At 41.4% G+C, this 17,171-nt stretch overlaps 2 protein-coding genes, 1 long non-coding RNA gene and 1 pseudogene across 6 annotated transcripts in view; 2 read left to right on the top strand and 2 right to left on the bottom strand.

The window, feature by feature from the left end:
- poglut3 (protein O-glucosyltransferase 3) overlaps positions 1 to 6,055 on the bottom strand; it is a 21,541-nt gene extending 15,486 nt beyond the window's left edge. Inside the window, exons 1-2 of one of the 2 annotated variants that reach the window (XM_061822020.1) lie at positions 5,709 to 6,055; positions 5,187 to 5,384 (exon numbers count right to left, since the gene is read on the bottom strand). In XM_061822020.1, coding sequence (XP_061678004.1) covers positions 5,187 to 5,384; positions 5,709 to 5,946 — 436 coding nt within the window. In that variant the 5' untranslated portion in view covers positions 5,947 to 6,055. Of the gene's footprint in view, positions 1 to 5,186; positions 5,385 to 5,708 lie in introns of those variants that run through there. The other variant, XM_061822021.1, reaches the window with a different exon arrangement.
- LOC133501886 (uncharacterized) lies at positions 4,727 to 16,268 on the top strand. The gene is made up of 4 exons (XR_009795303.1): positions 4,727 to 4,915; positions 13,475 to 13,561; positions 13,720 to 13,775; positions 15,894 to 16,268. It is a non-coding gene; the product is annotated as an uncharacterized LOC133501886 (long non-coding RNA).
- LOC133501885 (NADH-cytochrome b5 reductase 2) overlaps positions 12,003 to 17,171 on the bottom strand; it is a 30,430-nt gene continuing 25,261 nt past the window's right edge. For 2 of the 3 annotated variants that reach the window (XM_061822025.1, XM_061822023.1), the window contains exon 9: positions 12,003 to 13,611. In XM_061822025.1, the coding sequence (XP_061678009.1) occupies positions 13,439 to 13,611 (173 nt within the window). In that variant the 3' untranslated portion in view covers positions 12,003 to 13,438. The remainder of the gene's footprint in view (positions 13,612 to 17,171) is intronic. The other variant, XM_061822024.1, reaches the window with a different exon arrangement.
- Positions 12,267 to 12,385, top strand: LOC133502811 (5S ribosomal RNA; annotated as a pseudogene).

Raw genomic sequence — 17,171 nt, forward strand, 5'->3', positions numbered from 1 at the left:
TGGTTGACATGATGATTAGGGGAAAGGTTGATATATTGTGCATTCAAGAGAGCAGGTGGAATTGTAGTAAGGCTAGAAGTTTAGGAGCACGGTTTAAATTATTTTACCATGGAGTAGATACAAAGAGAAATGGAGTACGGGTTATTTTAAAGGAAGAGCTGGCTAAGAATGTCTCGGACGGGAAACGAGAATTAGATCGAGTGATGAGGCTGAAATTTGAAATTGAGGGTGTTATTTATAATATGATTAAAGGCCCCATAGCTCAGTGGTTAGAGCACTGGTTTGGTAAACCAGGTGTTGTGTGTTCGTATCCCACAGGGGCCTCTACTCCCTGAGAAGGGTTGCGTCAGGAAGGGCATCCGGCGTAAAAATTGTGCCAAACATATATGTGCGTTCATCTGAGATGATGTGCTGTGGCGACCCCGAAAGGTACAAGCCAAAAGAAACTTTATGTATAATATGATTAGCGGCTATGGCCCACAGGTAGTATGTGACCTAGAATTGAAAGAGAAATTCTGGAAGGAATGAGACGAAATAGTTCGGATCATCCCAAACAGAGAGAGAGTTGTGATTGATGCAGATTGTAATGGACATGTTGGTGAAGGAAACAGGGGCGATGAAGACGTGATGGCTAAGTACGGCATCCAGAAAGAACTTTGAGGGACAGATGGTGGTGGATGTTGGAAAAAGGATGGAAATGGCTGGAGTGAACACTTTTTTACAGTAGAGGCAGGAACATATAGTGACCTACAAGAGTGGAGGTAGAAGCACGCAGGTGGATATTTTGTGCAGACAATGTAATCTGAAGGAGATTACTGACTGTAAAGTAGCGGTAGGGGAGAGTGCAGCTCGACAGCATAGGATGGTGGTGTGTAGGATGACTCTGGTGGTGGGTAGGATGATTAAGAAAACAAAGGTAGAGCAGAGAACCATGTGGTGGAAGCTGAGAAAGGAAGAATCTTGTGCAGCCTTCTGGAAAGAGGTCAGACAGGCTCTCGGTGGACAGGAGGAGCTCCCGGAAGACTGGACTACTACACCCAAGGTGATCAGCGAGACAGGCAGGAGAGTACTTGGTGTGTTTCCTGGTAGTAAAGGGGAAAAGGAGAGTTGGTGGTGAAACCCCAAATTATTGGAAGTTATACAAGGAAAAACGTTAGGGAAGAATATGTGGGATACCGAAAGGACTGAGGAGAGGCGAAAGGAATACATTGAGATGCGCCATAGGGCAAAGGCAGAGGAGGCAAAGGATAAACAAGAGGCAAATGACGACATGTACACCAGGTTGGACACGAAAGAAGGAGAAAAGGATCTCTACAGGTTGCCCAGACAGAGGAATAGAAGTGGGAAGGATATGCAGCAGGAAAAGGTGATTAAGGATAGAGATTGAAGTGTATTGACTGGTGCCAGTAGTGTGCTAAATAGATGGAAAGAATACTTTGAGAAGTTGATGAATGAAGAAAATGAGAGAGAAGGAAGAGTAGAAGAGCCAAGTGTGAAGGACCAGGATCTGGCAATGATTAGTAAGAGGGAAGTTAGAAAGGCACTAAGAGGATGGAAAATGGAAAGGCAGTTGGTCCTGACATACCGGTGGAGGTATGGAAGCAATTTGGAGAGGTGGCTGTGGAGGTTTTGACCAATTTATTCAACAGATTAGTAGCGGGCGAGAAGATGCCTGAAGAATGGAGGAAAAGTGTGCTAGTTCCCATTTTTAAGAACAAAGGGGATGTTCAGAACTGTAGGAACTATAGAGAAATAAAGTTGATGAGCCACACAATGAAGTTAAGGGAAAGAGTAGTGGAGGCTAGACTCAGGACAGAAGTATCTGCAAGCAACAGTATGGTTTCATGCATAGAAAAAGTACCACACATGCATTATTTGGCTTGAGGATGCTCGTGGAAAGGTACAGAGAAGGTCAGAAGGAGCTACATTGTGTCTTTGTGGATCTAGAGAAAGCCTATGACAGAGAACAAAGAGAGGAACTGTGGTACTGCATGTGTAAATCTGCTGTGCCTGAGAAATGTTAGAATAGTACAGGACATGTATGAGGGCAGCAGAACAGTGGTGAGATGTGCCGTAGGTGTGATGGAAGAATTTAAGATGGAGGTGGGACTGCATCAGGGATCAGCTCTGAGCCCCTTCCTGTTTGGTGGGGTAACAGATGGGGTTAGACTGTAATCCCCGTGAACCATGATGTCCGCAGATGACATTGTGATCTGCAGTGAAAGCAGGGAGCAGGTGAGGAACAATTGCAATGATTAGAGTGAATTATATGAAGGCACGCACTGGAAAGGAGAGGAATGAAGATTAGCCGAAGCAAAACAGAATATATGTGCGTGAATGAGAGGGGTGGAGGGGGAAGAGTGAGGCTCCAGGGAGAAGAGATAGCGACAGTAGCCGACTTCAAATACTTGGAGTCAACAATCAAGAGGAATGATGAGTCTGGTAAGGAAGTGAAGAAACGGGTACAAGCAGGTTGGAACAGCTGGCGGAAGGTGTCTGCTGTGTTATGTGACAGAAGAGTCTCTGCTAGGATGAAGGGCAAAGTTTATAAAACAGCGGTGGACCGGCCATGGTGTATGGGTTAGAGACAGTGGCACTGAAGAAACAACAGGAAGCAGAGCTGGAAGTGGCAGAAATGAAGATGCTGAGGTTCTCGCTAGGAGTGAACAAGTTGGATAGGATTAGAATGAGCTCATTAGAAGGACAGCCAAAGTTGGATGTTTTGGAGACAAGGTTCGAGAGAGCAGAATTTGATGGTTTGGACATGTCCAGGGGTGTGGGAGTGAGTAGATTGGTAGAAGGATGCTGAGGATGGAGCTGCCAGGCAAAAGAGCGAGAGGAAGACCAAAGAGAAGCTTGATGGATGTTGTGAGGGAAGATATGAGGGCAGTTGGTGTTAGAGAGGAAGATGGAGGAGATAGGCTTAGATGGAAAAAGATGACTCGTTGTGGTGACCCCTAACGGGACAAGCTGAAAGGAAAAGAAGAGGAAATATCAGCGATGTGCAGGTGACTAACCACACTACAATTCACCATAAAAAAAATTGTGATGTACTGAAAAATTACTGTCAACTGAAAAAAATGTAAAGGAAGTGATCTCTTTTTGAAAGCTCTAAGAGCAAGTCCTATGCTTTGGCCTAAATTTGTAAATATATCAGTGATTATATGCTTTTTTGTGTGCATCCCTGAATCATTCACATTCGCATCATGCAAAACATCTGAACACATTTGCCATTAAAATTTTGTTTTTTGTTTGTAAATCTTAAAATTATCAATGATTAACTATAGCGGATGACATAAGTATTTAACAGAACACCATTTATCTCATTAAGTATATTTCCAAAGAGGCCTTTGACATGACCATTTCACCAGATGTTGGGAACAACCTTTGTAATCCATATGTACAAAAAAAAGTAGAACAAATAAGATCAGAAATTAAGTTGTGTGTAAAAAAATGTGAAAAGACAGGGAAAAAATATTGAACACGCCAACTGCCATTTATTTCATAAATTGTACAAAAGCCTTTGTTTGACTCCTGTATGGAGAAACTAGTCAGTTGCATTGCTCTTCCCATTCTTCGACACAAGCAGTCTTCAAATCTTGAAATCCATGGGCTTCTTTTATAAACCTTGAGTTTAGGTTCTTACCATAGATTTTCGATTGGATTCAAGTCTGGTGATTAAATGGGCCATTCCACCATCTTTTTTTTTTCTTTGAAACCTATTTGGAGTTTCGTTGGCAGTATGTATTGGATCATTATCCCGCTGACCCTCATTTCACTTTCATCTAACCCGTTGATGGTAGCACATTTTTGTCAAGAATGTCTCTGTACATTTGCCCATTCATCCTTTCTTCAATCATGTGAACTTTACCAGTACCATTTTTTTTTTGCTGTCAGATCACCACACTTCTGAATGTTCTCCCAGTGTTGAACTGAGTTATCCAGATCTTGTTCAGCAAACATTTAACAAGGTTTAATATGCTTTTTTTCCAGCATTGTGGTCTTGCATGGTAACCGTGCATATTGGAAATGGTACTGGAGTACATTACTCCACATTTTCCCTATGACAACATCCATCCATTTTCTGTACCGCTGACCCTAACTCAGGTTGCGAGCGAGGTGGAGCCTAAACCTACTATCTTCGTGGAAGAGACAGGGTACACCCTGAACTGGTTGCCAGACCAATCACAGGGTACAAGTCAACAAGCATTCACACAATTACACATATGGGTAATTTAGATTCTTCAGTCAACCTACCACACGTTTCGGGGATATGGACAAAACCGGAGTGCCCAGACAAAACCAATACAGGCACCGGAAGAAAATGAATACTCCACACAGAGGCAGGCTGGGATCCCAACCCCAGTCCTTAGGACTGTGAGACAGATGTGCTAACCAGTTGTGCAATATCCTTGTGACAGTGGTACCTACTAATACCACGTCTTTCTGAAGCTCTCCAGACAACTCTTCTGGTTATTCTTTGGATTCTTCTTTCAGAAATCCTGCTAGGAGCACCTGATCGAGACAGATTTATGTTTCTATGGTTGGCATTCCACTTACACTTTATGGTACCAACTGTGCTCACTAAAACATCTAGAAGCTTAGATATGGGGCAGTCAGCAATGCTATCGTTATGTTTTGCAACAATTACTTTATGATGGTCTCAAGACAGTTCTCTGCTCTTACCCATCATGCAGTATTGTGGCTCACACCTTGGCAATGACAACCAGCTGATATTCATTTGGCCTGACAAGGGTTTGGCTTGCCGTTTAATTATTGATAGATTTTAGGTGATGTCTTTTCATTGAGTCATTTAACATTTTTACACACAACTTAATTTCTCAGTTTATTTGCTCTACTTTCTTTGTCTGTATGGATTATTTGGTTTGTTATCAACATCTGGTGAAATTTTCAGGTCAGTAACTCTTGGGAAGTATATTTCGTGAGAAATTTTGTGACGTTTTAAATACTTATGTTAGCTACTATATGTTAGCTATGCAAGCTATTTATCTTAAAAGTTACAAGCAACGTTGATTATCACATTGCAACTGCTTGAGTAATGGAAGGATTAATATTTTTGCTCATTTTCTGAGAAAATTGGTTCCTGAAATAAAAGGTTGACCAGCCACCTGGAGAGGATTGTATTGGACACATGTCAGCGGTTCTATGTATGGCAAACTACTTACCTTGGATGATGTAGGGTGATTGGGAAACAGCTGTTTCATGATGGAAGATCTCAATTTTGAGGCCTGTTAGTGCTGTATTGTACAAGCGGTACCTCACTAAGAAGGATCCATCTCCTCTGTCCAGGGGAGGGGGAACATGGATGCGGATATGCTCCTTCTTCTCCAGTGAAGCTATGCTTACTTTAAAGGTGTCTTTACCTATACAAAACAGTGACTTACAGTGACACATACAATATAAGGAGCCTGAGGCTACCGTTTGTCAGATGTGCATGGTCAAGAAAAAACTTTGGATTCTTAAAACTAAATTTTCTCTGGGCCGTTTTTAGACTGAAGGTGGTACCCCGGGCAACAGACTACATACTGTAACTACGAATTGAATGCCCTTGTTTCTTTTACAAAACTAATCTAGTCTATCTTTTGATACGAACAGAGCCATTTTAGCAAACGTAGCAACATCCGCGTTCTGGCTGTTTCTGAGTGCTACGGAGATACAATTTCTACAGCATATAAATCAGATTTTACCTGGAGATAAAGTGAGATTTTCCCCTTTCAAATCGACCGCCTGGATGAAAAAGTACCGGACAGGCAAAACTATATCTGGGTGAAGTCCTGGACCCCAGATGAGACAACTCCCTGGTTTTATTTTTTCACATTGAACAAAAGTCAGTTGTAAAATAATAAACACAGCCCCAAAAAAATGCACACTTGGTAGCGCATTATGAAAAGATACGAGTGTGCCTGTCTTAGGGTGAAACATCATATCGCATCGTATGGTTAAAACATTGCAAGAAAACTTTCACTCTGCATTCGCCGTGTTCGTTGGAGGAGAGGGACACGCCCATTAGCTGGTGATGCGTTTGCGTTACCTCGGCCATCTAATCTTCCAATATTAAACGTCACAGTACTGGACAGAACTTTGTTGATGAAAAAAAATATGTATAAATATATTTTGAGGAGTTGATGAATGAAGAAAATGAGAGATAAAGAAGGGTACATTTCCAGTGGGCGACAAGATGCTTGAGAAATGGAGCAAAATTGCTGGTGTCCACTTTTTTTTTTTTTTTTTAGAACTGGGTGATGTGCAGAGCTGTGGGTACAATAGCGATCGTGCCCTACGTCATAAAATCACGTGATTTTTGTTTAGTCGCCATATTGCCGGTCAAACAAAGCATTGTTGAAAGTTAATTGCGTTTTGACGAAAATATGTCTTATAGCACGGGACACCCAGAGTTTTGTCCAATACTGTGAAACATTTAGAAGGTGATGATAAACAAAGGCACGAGGACAAATTAGAGACAGTTGGCATAGAGGAGCCATATTTAATGATGAAGTCAATTTTTTCGCCAATAAGAAATCCATCCATCCATTTTCTTAGCCGTTTTATCCTCACAAGGGTTGCAGCAGTGCTGGAGCCTATCCCAGCTGTCAATCGCAGGGCACATAGAGACAAACAGCCACACTCACAAACACACCTAGGGGCAATTTAGAGTGTCCAATTAATGTTGCATGTTTTTTTGGATGTGGGTGTCCAGAGAAAACCCACGCAGGCACAGGAAGAACATGAAAACTCCACAAGGGCTGGTCCGGGATCGAACCAGGGACCTCAGAACTGTGAGGCCAATGCTTCCCTTCTGATTCACCGTGCCACCCCAATAAGAAATTTGACTGTTAATTCGCTTCTGCTGTATCTGGTGAATAAGTCGCCTGGATTTCCATAGAAGGATTTGAAAGTGTGTAAAAGTCTGGACACACACAAATAATTCGTTGCATGATCTGTTCTCAATCAAGAATAGATCCAACATAGTGATGGTGATCAATACAAATACCCATATTTAAAAAAAGACTCCTGGTTTTACACAAATTCACATTAATTTTCTGTGATTGGGAAAAAAAATTGGGACAAGGAGTCCTCACCTCCATACACGGAACCATATTGCTTCCACACACTTACCTCTGTAAAATTCTCCTTGACAGATGGTTTATTAGTTTTTTTTTAAAATACGCATTATCCTCAAATGAGTCAACTTGGCATTATAAATGCTCCTTGATCATTTTAGATTGAGAAGAATAAATGCTCCTTGATAATTTGAGATTGAGAAGAATAATTCCTACCTGAAATGAAAAAATTGCTACACAGATATGTGGATCCATCCCATTTAATTGCCGAAATCCATTGATCTTTTTTCATCTTTTCAGCAGTTATTCCATAAAATAATCTATTTGAACAACTGTCTCATCTATGTGACACCCAACAGTGCAATAGCTTTCGGGTAAATTGAAAAATCTTCTCCGGTTCAACGACTCTGGTACTGCTGAGCAGCTTTGTTTGACCGGCAATCCATTGATCTTTTCTCGTCTTTTCAGCTGGTATTCTATAGAATCATTACAGCTACGATTAATATTTTTCAAATTGGAGATGAGTCAGATGCTTCTTCTTCTTCTTGACCACGGATGTGAAATGTAGTGTTTAAACTGCACTATGCACAAACGTTTTATGCACAAATACAAAAAAATGTTCAAGTTAAAAAGTGTTAAATGTTATTTATGTAATACCTTAATATATGTAATCAACAGTATTAATAAATGCATGTTATCAAGAGTATTAATAATATAGTATGTCATCAATGAGCATTTATTTTTGTTGGTTGAGGGATTCTATTCTGACAATTACAGGGACCAAGACAAGCGTATCCTGTCACCTGTCCTGAGATATACTGTATATTACCGCAACATCAGCACATTAACAAAGATTATTAATGATTGTTGTACAGAAATTTTTTTGGAAAACCATATAAGTCCAAACAAGAAAAGTACAAACCAAGCAAAATAGAAATACAGAAAATTCCTAATATTTTGAGCATATGGAAAGAAGCAAATTGGTGGTGTGCATTGTACATTGGTAGAAGGGTTTCCTAATTTTTTCAGGTCAACTTCGGGGGTGCGCTTTATACTTCAGGACGCATTATACACGAGAAATTATGGTACTTTATCGATACTGTCCATAACTCTGATGTGTGGAGAGTGTCCACTCCTTCAAACTTTTGAGTCTCCATCACAGACAAACTCACTTGGACTGTAAATACCACTGGGGTGGTGAAAAAGGTCCAGCAGCGACTCCACTTCCTGAGAGTGCTCAGGAAGAACAACTTGGAAGCTAAGCTGCTGCAGGCCTTCTACAGAACCACTATGGAGAGCATCCTCACATCCTGCATCACAGTGTGGTATGCTGGATGCATAGCAGCAGACAGGAAAGCTCTGCAAAGAGTGGTCAACAGTGGCCAGAAGATCACTGGCTGCTCTCTGCCCTCCCTAGAGGAGATTGCCAGCTTCCCCTATCACAGCAGATCCACCATTATTGTAAAGGACTCTTCATATCTTGGTCATCACCTGTTTTAACCTGCTGCTCGCTGGCAGGCGGTATAGGTCCCACAAAACATGGACAATCAGATTCAAGGACAGCTTTTACCCCAGAGCCATCAACTCCTTGAAGTCAAAACCACTGAACATAACAGTACTGTAATGGAATATTATGCAATGGCACTTTTGTGCATTTATTTATTTATTTCAGAAATAACTGTCTTGATGTTTTATCTGTTGTTTTTACCCAAGATGTTCTTCGATTTGTATTCTATTTTATTGCACCTTGCGGAGAAGCACTCATAACTTCGTTGTATGCACAGCATATAACGACATTAAAGGCTTTTGATTTTGATTTTTTTTTTTTTTTTTTTTTTTTTTTACTTGCATGCATTGTGGGAAAGTTAAACTATGCTACAGTTCAGAAAATATGCGCCTGTCTGAGGTCGTTAGCTGCATAAAAGACACCTGTCCACCACATACAATCGGTAAGACTCGTGTAACAAGGCCAAGACCAAAGAGCTGTCCAAAGACACCAGAGACAAAATTGTACAACTCCACATGACTGGAAAGAGCTATGGAGAAATTGCCAAGCAGCTTGGTGAAAAAAGGTCCACTGTTGGAGCTATCATTAGAAAATGGAAGAAGCTAAACATGAAGGTCAATCTCAATCGGAGTGGAGCACCATGCAAGATATCACCTCGTGGGGTCTCAATGATCCTGAGAAAGGGGAGGAATCAGCCCAGGACTACACGACAGGACTTGGTCAATGACCTGAAAGGAGCTGGGACCACCGTTTCCAAGGTGACTGTTGGTAATACACTAAGACGTCATGGTTTGAAATCATGCATGGCACAGAAGTTTCCCCTGCTAAAACCAGCACGTCAAGGCACATTTTACGTTTGCCAATGACCATTTGGATGATACTGAGGAGTCATGGGAGAAACTTTTGTGGTCAGATGAGACCTAAATGGAACTTTTTGGTCATAATTCCACTAACCGTGTTTGGAGGAAGATGAATGATGAGTTCCATCCCAAGAACACCATCCCTACTGTGAAGCATGGGGGTGGTAGCATCATGCTTTGGGGGTGTTTTTCTGCACATGCAACAGGACGACTGCACTGTATTCAGGAGAGGATGACCGTGACTATGTATTGTGAGATTTTGGGGAACAACCTCTTTCCCTCAGTCAGAACATTGAAGATGGGTTGTGGCTGGGTAGTTCAACATGGCAATAACCCAAAGCACACAGCCAGGAAAACCAAAGAGTGGCTCCGTAAGAAGCATATCAAGGTTCTTGCGTGGCCTAGCCAGTCTCCAGATCTAAACCCAATAAAAAATCTTTGGAGGGAGCTGAAGCTCCGTGTTTCTCAGTGACAGCCCAGAAACCTGTCTGATCTCGTGAATATCTGTGTGGGGGAGTAGGCCAAAATCCCTCCTGCAGTATGTGCAAACCTGGTGAACAACTACAGGAAAAGTTTGACCTCTATAATTGCAAACAAAGGCTACTGTACAAAATATTAAAATTGGTTTTCTCAGGTGTTCAAATACTTATTTGGAGCTTTATCTTACAAATAAATTGTTGAAAAATCATACATTGTAATTGCTAGATATTTCTTTTTAGATTATCTCTTTCACAGTGGACATGCACCTGCGATGAAAATTTCAGACCCCTCCATGATTTCTAAGAACTTGCAATATAGCAGGGTGTTCAAATACTTATTTTCTTCACTGTACCTCCACATATCATCGGGACACACAAAGCCCTCCACCACGATAAGGTGACGGCTCAAGGAGGGGAGAGTCAACATATTCACCAGAAAATGGCAGATTATCCAGACCATCCGCTGCAGTGCACCAAGGATTTATTGCCAGCTCTCTGAATTCATGGGTAATTGCAGTTGCTTATCTCAAATTCAGGCAACAGTATCGGCAGCGACTGGATTTTCCACAACAGGCGTAACAGCTATTTTTAAAATGATTAATAATATTTCTCCCATCTTTTTCCATTTACATTCAGATTTTTCAAGATAAATCTTCTTCTTCTCCTTTCGGCTTTTGCCAAATCATCGAAGTCTGCTCTCTCGAATCTTGTCTCCAAAACATCCAACTTTGGCTGTCCCTCTAATGAGCTCATTTCTCATCCTATCCAACCTACTCACTCTTAGAGAGAGCCTCAACATCTTCATTTCTGCCACCGCCAGTTCTGCTTCCTGTTGTCTCTTCAGTGCCAGCATCTCTAACCCGTACATCATGGCCAGCCTCACCACTGTTTTATAAACTTTGCCTTTCATCCTAGCAAAGACTCTTCTGTCACATAACACACCAGACACCTTCTGCTAGCTTTTCCAACCTGTTTGGACCCGTTTCTTCACTTCCTTCCCACACTCACCATTGCTCTGGATTGTTCACCCCAATTATTTGAAGTCGTCTACCATCTCTATCTCTTCTGCCTGAAGCCTCACTCTTTCCCCTCCATCCCGCTCATTCAAGCACATATATTCTGTTTTACTATGGCTCATCTTCATTCCTCTCCTTTCCAGTGCATGCCTCCATTTTTCTAATCGTTCCTCCACCAGCTCCCTGCTTTCACTGTTGTTCACGATATCATCTGTGGGCATCATGGTCCAAGGGGATTAGTCTAACCTCTTCTGTCAGCCTATTCATTGTCACAGCAAACAGCTGATCCCTGATCCAGTCCCACCTCCACCTTAAATTCTTCTGTCAAACCTACGGCACACCTCACCACTGTTCTTCTGCCCTCATACAAGTCCTGTACTATTCTGACATATTTCTGTGCCACACCAGACTTACGCATGCAGTACCACAGTTCCTCTTTTGGTCTTCTGTCATAGGCTTTCTCTAGATCCACAAAGACACAATAGCACCTTCTGGCCTTTTCTGTACTTTTACACTAGCATCCTCAAGGCAAAAAATGCACCTGTGGTGCTCTTTCTAGGCATGAAACCATACTCTTGCTCACAGATACTTACTTCTGTACTGACTCTGGCCTCCACAACTGTTTCCCATAACTTCATTGTGTGGCTCATCAACTTTATTCCTCTATAATTCCCACAGCTCTGCACATGTTCAAACAAAGTCTCATTTTGGAAAAATTGTCATATAAGTATACTGTATTTTCTTATTTTCAAGTTAATGCGACATACTGCTTATATATGGTGTTGGGGAATTGTTGGCAGAAATAACCGCGTGCCACTTTCATCCTTTTGTGTGTCTAAGATTCGTGACACCTTTCCTAATCCAGATGCCCAAGAGTGTATGGGATTAAAATCGTCTACATCCTGATTTTTTTTCGTTTTCTTTGTGCAAATGTTGATGTATATCTTTGTATGTGAAGTAAACATACACCACAGAAATAGAATCATAGCATTTTTATTGAACTTACATTTTGTATAAATGTTTCATAACATTTGGAAATAAATAATTTTTTTGTCTTTCAAGATGTGTACTTTGAGAACACCTGAGGTTGACATACATATTACAGTATCCTATCTGCTGTTAACAAATCTTGAAATATGTTGTGCTAAAGCTTGGGCTTTGTGATAATGAACGCATCCTTCTGCCAGTGCTCTTCGTTGTTCATCTCTGAGCTTTTTTTGTGTACTTTGAAAAATTAACACAATTGTGAAAATCTCTTTTGAACCACCGAAAGACATTACTTTTATGATGGAATTTGGTACTAGATTTCGACTTTAGGTGCCGCTTACGGCCATACTACCCTGAGAACGCTTGATCTCATCATATCTCGGCCGCTAAGCAGGGTCGGACCTGGTTATTACTTGGATGGGAGACCAATTGGGAATACCAGGTGCTGTAACATTTGTTGTTTTTTTGCACCAAGAATTCTAACTTACACTGGGCATGCTTGTTACTTGCATGTGGAAAATGTACTCTATTGATACTCTCCATACCTGTGATGACCCTATTTTGAAATGCTCACACTGTGTTAAACCTTACTTGGAACCCCCAACCTTGTCTTTAAGCCTGTATCTTGTTTTGTCATGTTATACAAAGGTTACAACCTACCGGTCATCTTCAGGGTCGGGCTTTGGATTGCTTTGGCACAAGGAGAAAAGACATAGTGAGGATGAAAAACTTTAAATATCTGGCGCAACGGGGAGTGTGGTCTGGAAGTGAAGAAAGAGGTCAAGCAGGTTGTGTGTTGGGTGGAGGAAGGTGTCAGGTGTGTTATGTGACAGAAGAGTCTCTGCTAGGATGAAGAGCAAAGTTTATAAAACAGTGGTGAGGGCAGCCATAATGTACGGATTAGAGACAGTGGCATTGAAGAGACAACAAGAAGCAGAGCTGGACGTGGTGGAAATGAAAATGTTAGCATTCTCTCGATGTGTGAGCAGGTTGGATAGGATTAAAAATGAGCAGATCAGAGCGACAGCCAATGTTAAATGTTTTGGAGACAATGTCAGAGAGCTGACCTCAATAGGTTGGACAAATCTTGGTTCATATATATTGGTGGAAAGGTGATGAGGACGGCATTGCCAGACCAGAGAGGTAGAGGAAGACCGAAGAGAAGGTGGATAGATGGAGTGAGGGAAGACATGCAGGCAGCTGGTGTTTGAGAGGAGCATGCAGGAGATAGCCTTACATAGAAAGGATCATGTGTTTTGGTGAAAGGAGGAAGAGGAGGAGAACAAGAGGGAGGAGAAGTCATCAGCCCATAGTTTTGTGAGTTATTACTGTACACAGGAAGTCAGCTGATCTGTTTTCTGGGTTTGGTCACAAGATGCACTGTAAAAAGTGGATTGCATTCCACTTCCATTTTATAACTGTTTGCATAAAACCATTTTTTTTAAATTGTGATTTTAAAGTGGTAAAAAACAGCAATATTGAACAAACTCCCTTACTAATCTCAACATTAGTATGCAAAGATGTGTTCTGTCTTGTATCCCAGTTTATCCAGATTTGGCAAACATGCATACTGAATCATTAGAGGAGGACCGCACAGAACAACAATGACGTCTGAGGATGGAGCAGGCAGGTGAGCCTTGATCATGGTAGAGGTCACAAATCCGAAACTGTACTTCCAACCTAGAAAGGAGAAATTTTAGAAAAAAAAGAGAGCAGCTGTGATTGCAGAATTCTGAACCTTTCTATTTTATGCTTGTTTCTACATGTGGAATGTGTCCGATGACCAAGGACCTTGTGGAACATGCATCTCACCCAAAGTCAGCTAGGATATGCTCCACTCACCAGTAAGAAGTGGTACAGAAAATGGATGGATGGATGTCAACACTCAGTTTCTGTTTAGTAAACTGCTACAGCACAAGCTAATGGGGATGTTACTGCTTGAGATGGTCATTGATACTTTCATCAAAATACTAAAAATAGTTAATATCCAAAGTGGTCTGGCATACAAAATGATTGGCAGTGCTTGATGAAATTGCAATCATTTTTTAGGTGGCACAGTAGCGTATCTGTAAAGTTTTGGCCTCACAGTTCTCAGGACCGGGGTTCAAATCCTGGCCCTACCTGTGTGGGGTTTACATGTTTTCCCTGTAGCTGCATGGGATTTCTCCGGTTTCCTCCCACATCCCAAAAACATGTAATCATTGGGGACTCTAAATTGACAATTGAGAAAAGAAAAAAAAAATTGTAATCATGTACTTGAGCAGTATACACAAGTGTGAAGCCCTTTAATGTTCCCAAATTGCTTCATTAAAATGAAGGGAATGGGGGAACTGTGCAGGTATACCCAAGATGTTTGTCAACTTTTCATGACAAACATTTTAGTGTGATTATGAGTGTGACTGTTGTCTGTCTCCATCTGCTCTGCGATTGGCTGGCAACCAGTTTAGGGTGTACCCTGCCTCCTGTCCAATGACAGATGATGATGAGGCTTTTCAGCAAGCAAAGGTTGGTTTGAAAAATTTCAAGTGTGCAACAACATGGTACGGGCTGTCGAGTTTAGCAATTATATCGACGGGGCTATGTCCTTGTACATGAGGGGTCGGGAACCTTTTAGGCTGAGAGAGCCATAAACGCCAAATATTTAAAAATAATTCCAAAAGAGCCAGACAATATTTTTACAACTAAATACAGGGTGTTCATGGATTTTATATATTGCACTTTCGAGTACAATAAGTCTCTAAATTCTTTGGAATAAAATTATGAGTTTGCATTGATGACAGTAGTTTTTACCATGAATGTAACTTCCGATGTTGCATGGTTTTGCTGATGGCTTTGTAATCGGTTTCATACATCATTAGATTAAACTTCATGCAGCTTTTGAGACTTCCATCCATTATTCATGAACATAGGTTGGTCTTAATAGTTTTGTAAATGTGAGAGACTTTTTACATCCATAGGTGGAACCAAACATGGTCAGTACAGCAATACTCACAGGCTACATTGTGTGGTATGGTGGGAAGTACGTTCAAAGTTTTCACCATCAGCTAGTCAGAAGTTTTAATATTTATATATATATATATTTCTACCCATTTAGGTGTGCTCACCAACAATGCTTGCCAACAGAGGCATGTCTTTTTGTAAAAAAAAAAAAAAAAAAAGTCAATAATAATTAATTAATAATGGGCAACATCAAGCAAAAGGACCAGCAACGCTATATGACTTGCAATCACCTTGTTGTGTCCACACACGGGCTTGCTGCTAACTAGCTTGGAATCTGGACAGTAGCTCTTAACATGCTTTCTTCCTGCTGACCCCCGCACGATATTTTGATCTAATGGTGTGTGTATGTTGTGTGTCGAAGTGGCACTTGATATTTGAGCATTTCATCATTGCAATTTTGTCATTATAAGTTTGACTCAAAGGAACCTTCTTTCTTCACAAAGATGAATTCCTCTGTCTTCTCTTCTTACTGAAAACTGCGCTGCTGTACTCCTCATCTCTTTTTCTTTTAGCCATCTTTGTCAAAAGCATTTCCACAATTATTTTCCACCTGATCTGCGTTAGCCCCTTCTCCACTTGCCAACATCGACTGCCACAGCAAACTACAGCAACCCCACTTGGACAAACTGTCCCTGCCTCATTTTTACACTACACGACAGAAATGACATACTGTATACAGTATGTCGTTATCAGGACTCTGCGAGCCATATGCAACCATCAAAAGAGCCAGGCATGGCTCATGAGCCATAGGGTCCCGACCCGTTATACAGGGTGTTGGATTAAATGGATTACTTGTACATAAAATTAGCTCATATTTGTTCTCTTGTTTTGCCTTTAATGCTCTTTTCGTATGCTTAATACATGTGTATGCTTACATTGACTCGGGTTTGCTTTGTTTGCCGACTCACGGTTGCTTTATTTAACATGTTTGATGTGTTTGCTTTGTTTCGGACCGCCCTAAGGAAATAAAATAAAGAGGATTCGCGGCCAGAACGGGCTGGAGATAGCGAGAGAGACATATCCCGCACTCTCCTCGCGAGCAAAAGTTCCTCTTTTGAGGAGGGTGCTCCACAGCGCCTAAACGGAAGAGGCGTCACATGACGAAACGGAAGTGATGTTACAGCAGAGCGCCTGATGTGATGTCAAAAAAGTGAGTCTCGGACATTCGTTACTCTATATGAGAAGACATCACGCGTTTGCTTTGTTTGTGACTTTCTGTACTGCATTAAAAAAAATGTTTCATTGTTATTGTTTAACTAGATGCTTTTACTGTTGTCATTTTTGTCTCAGGTATGTAAAATATAAATGCTGTACGGTTGATTAAACAGTACAGGACAAACACAGTCCCTCCAGCAGAAGTCTCCGAGTGATGAATGACGACTATACAGTAATATAATACAGTGATTTTTTTACTTTATATTATAAATTTATAATACTCTATATATTGTATTTCTAAGGTTTTATAATAAAATATTTAACTAAATTCTGGTGGCACGGTGGATCAGTTGCGTTGGCCTCACAGTTCTGAGGTCCCGGGTTAAATCCCAGACCCGCCTGTGTTGAGTTTGCATGTTCTCCTTGTGCCTGCATGAGATTTGTCCAGGCACTCCGGTTTCCTCCCACATCCCAAAAAACATGCAACATCAATTGAACACTCTAAATTGCCCCTAGGTGTGATTGTGAGTGCGGCTACTTGTCTCGGTGTGCCCTGCGATTGGCAGGCAACAAGTTTAGGGTGTACCCTGACTCCTGCCCTGGGATAGGCTCCAGCACTGCCAAATTACAGTTTTCAATTAACCTACAATGAATGGTTATTGGGATGTGGGAGGAAACCAAAGTGCCTGGAGAAAATCCAATCAGCCATGGGGAGAACATGCAAACTCCATACAGGTGGGGCCGGGATTTGAACGTTGGTCCTCAGAACTGTTATAAAGATGCTTTAACCAGTGAGCCCACCATGCTGCCATACATTGTAGTAATAAGACAAATAAAGTCCTTACATCCATTTCTGAGATGCTTATCCTGACAAGGATTTCAGGAGAGCTGGATCCTATCCCAGTTATCTTCAGGCAGGAGGCGGAGTACACCCTGTACTGGCTGCCAGCCAATCACAGTGCGCATCATGACAGACAACAGTCACACTCACAATCACACCTCAGTCCAATTTAAAGTCCATTCATCCATTTTCTTAGTCGTTTATCCTCACAAGGGTTGCGGGAGTGCTGGAGCCAATCCTAGCT

This window comes from Syngnathoides biaculeatus, chromosome 6 (assembly GCF_019802595.1).
Source record: "Syngnathoides biaculeatus isolate LvHL_M chromosome 6, ASM1980259v1, whole genome shotgun sequence".
Taxonomy (NCBI): Eukaryota; Metazoa; Chordata; class Actinopteri; order Syngnathiformes; family Syngnathidae; genus Syngnathoides; species Syngnathoides biaculeatus.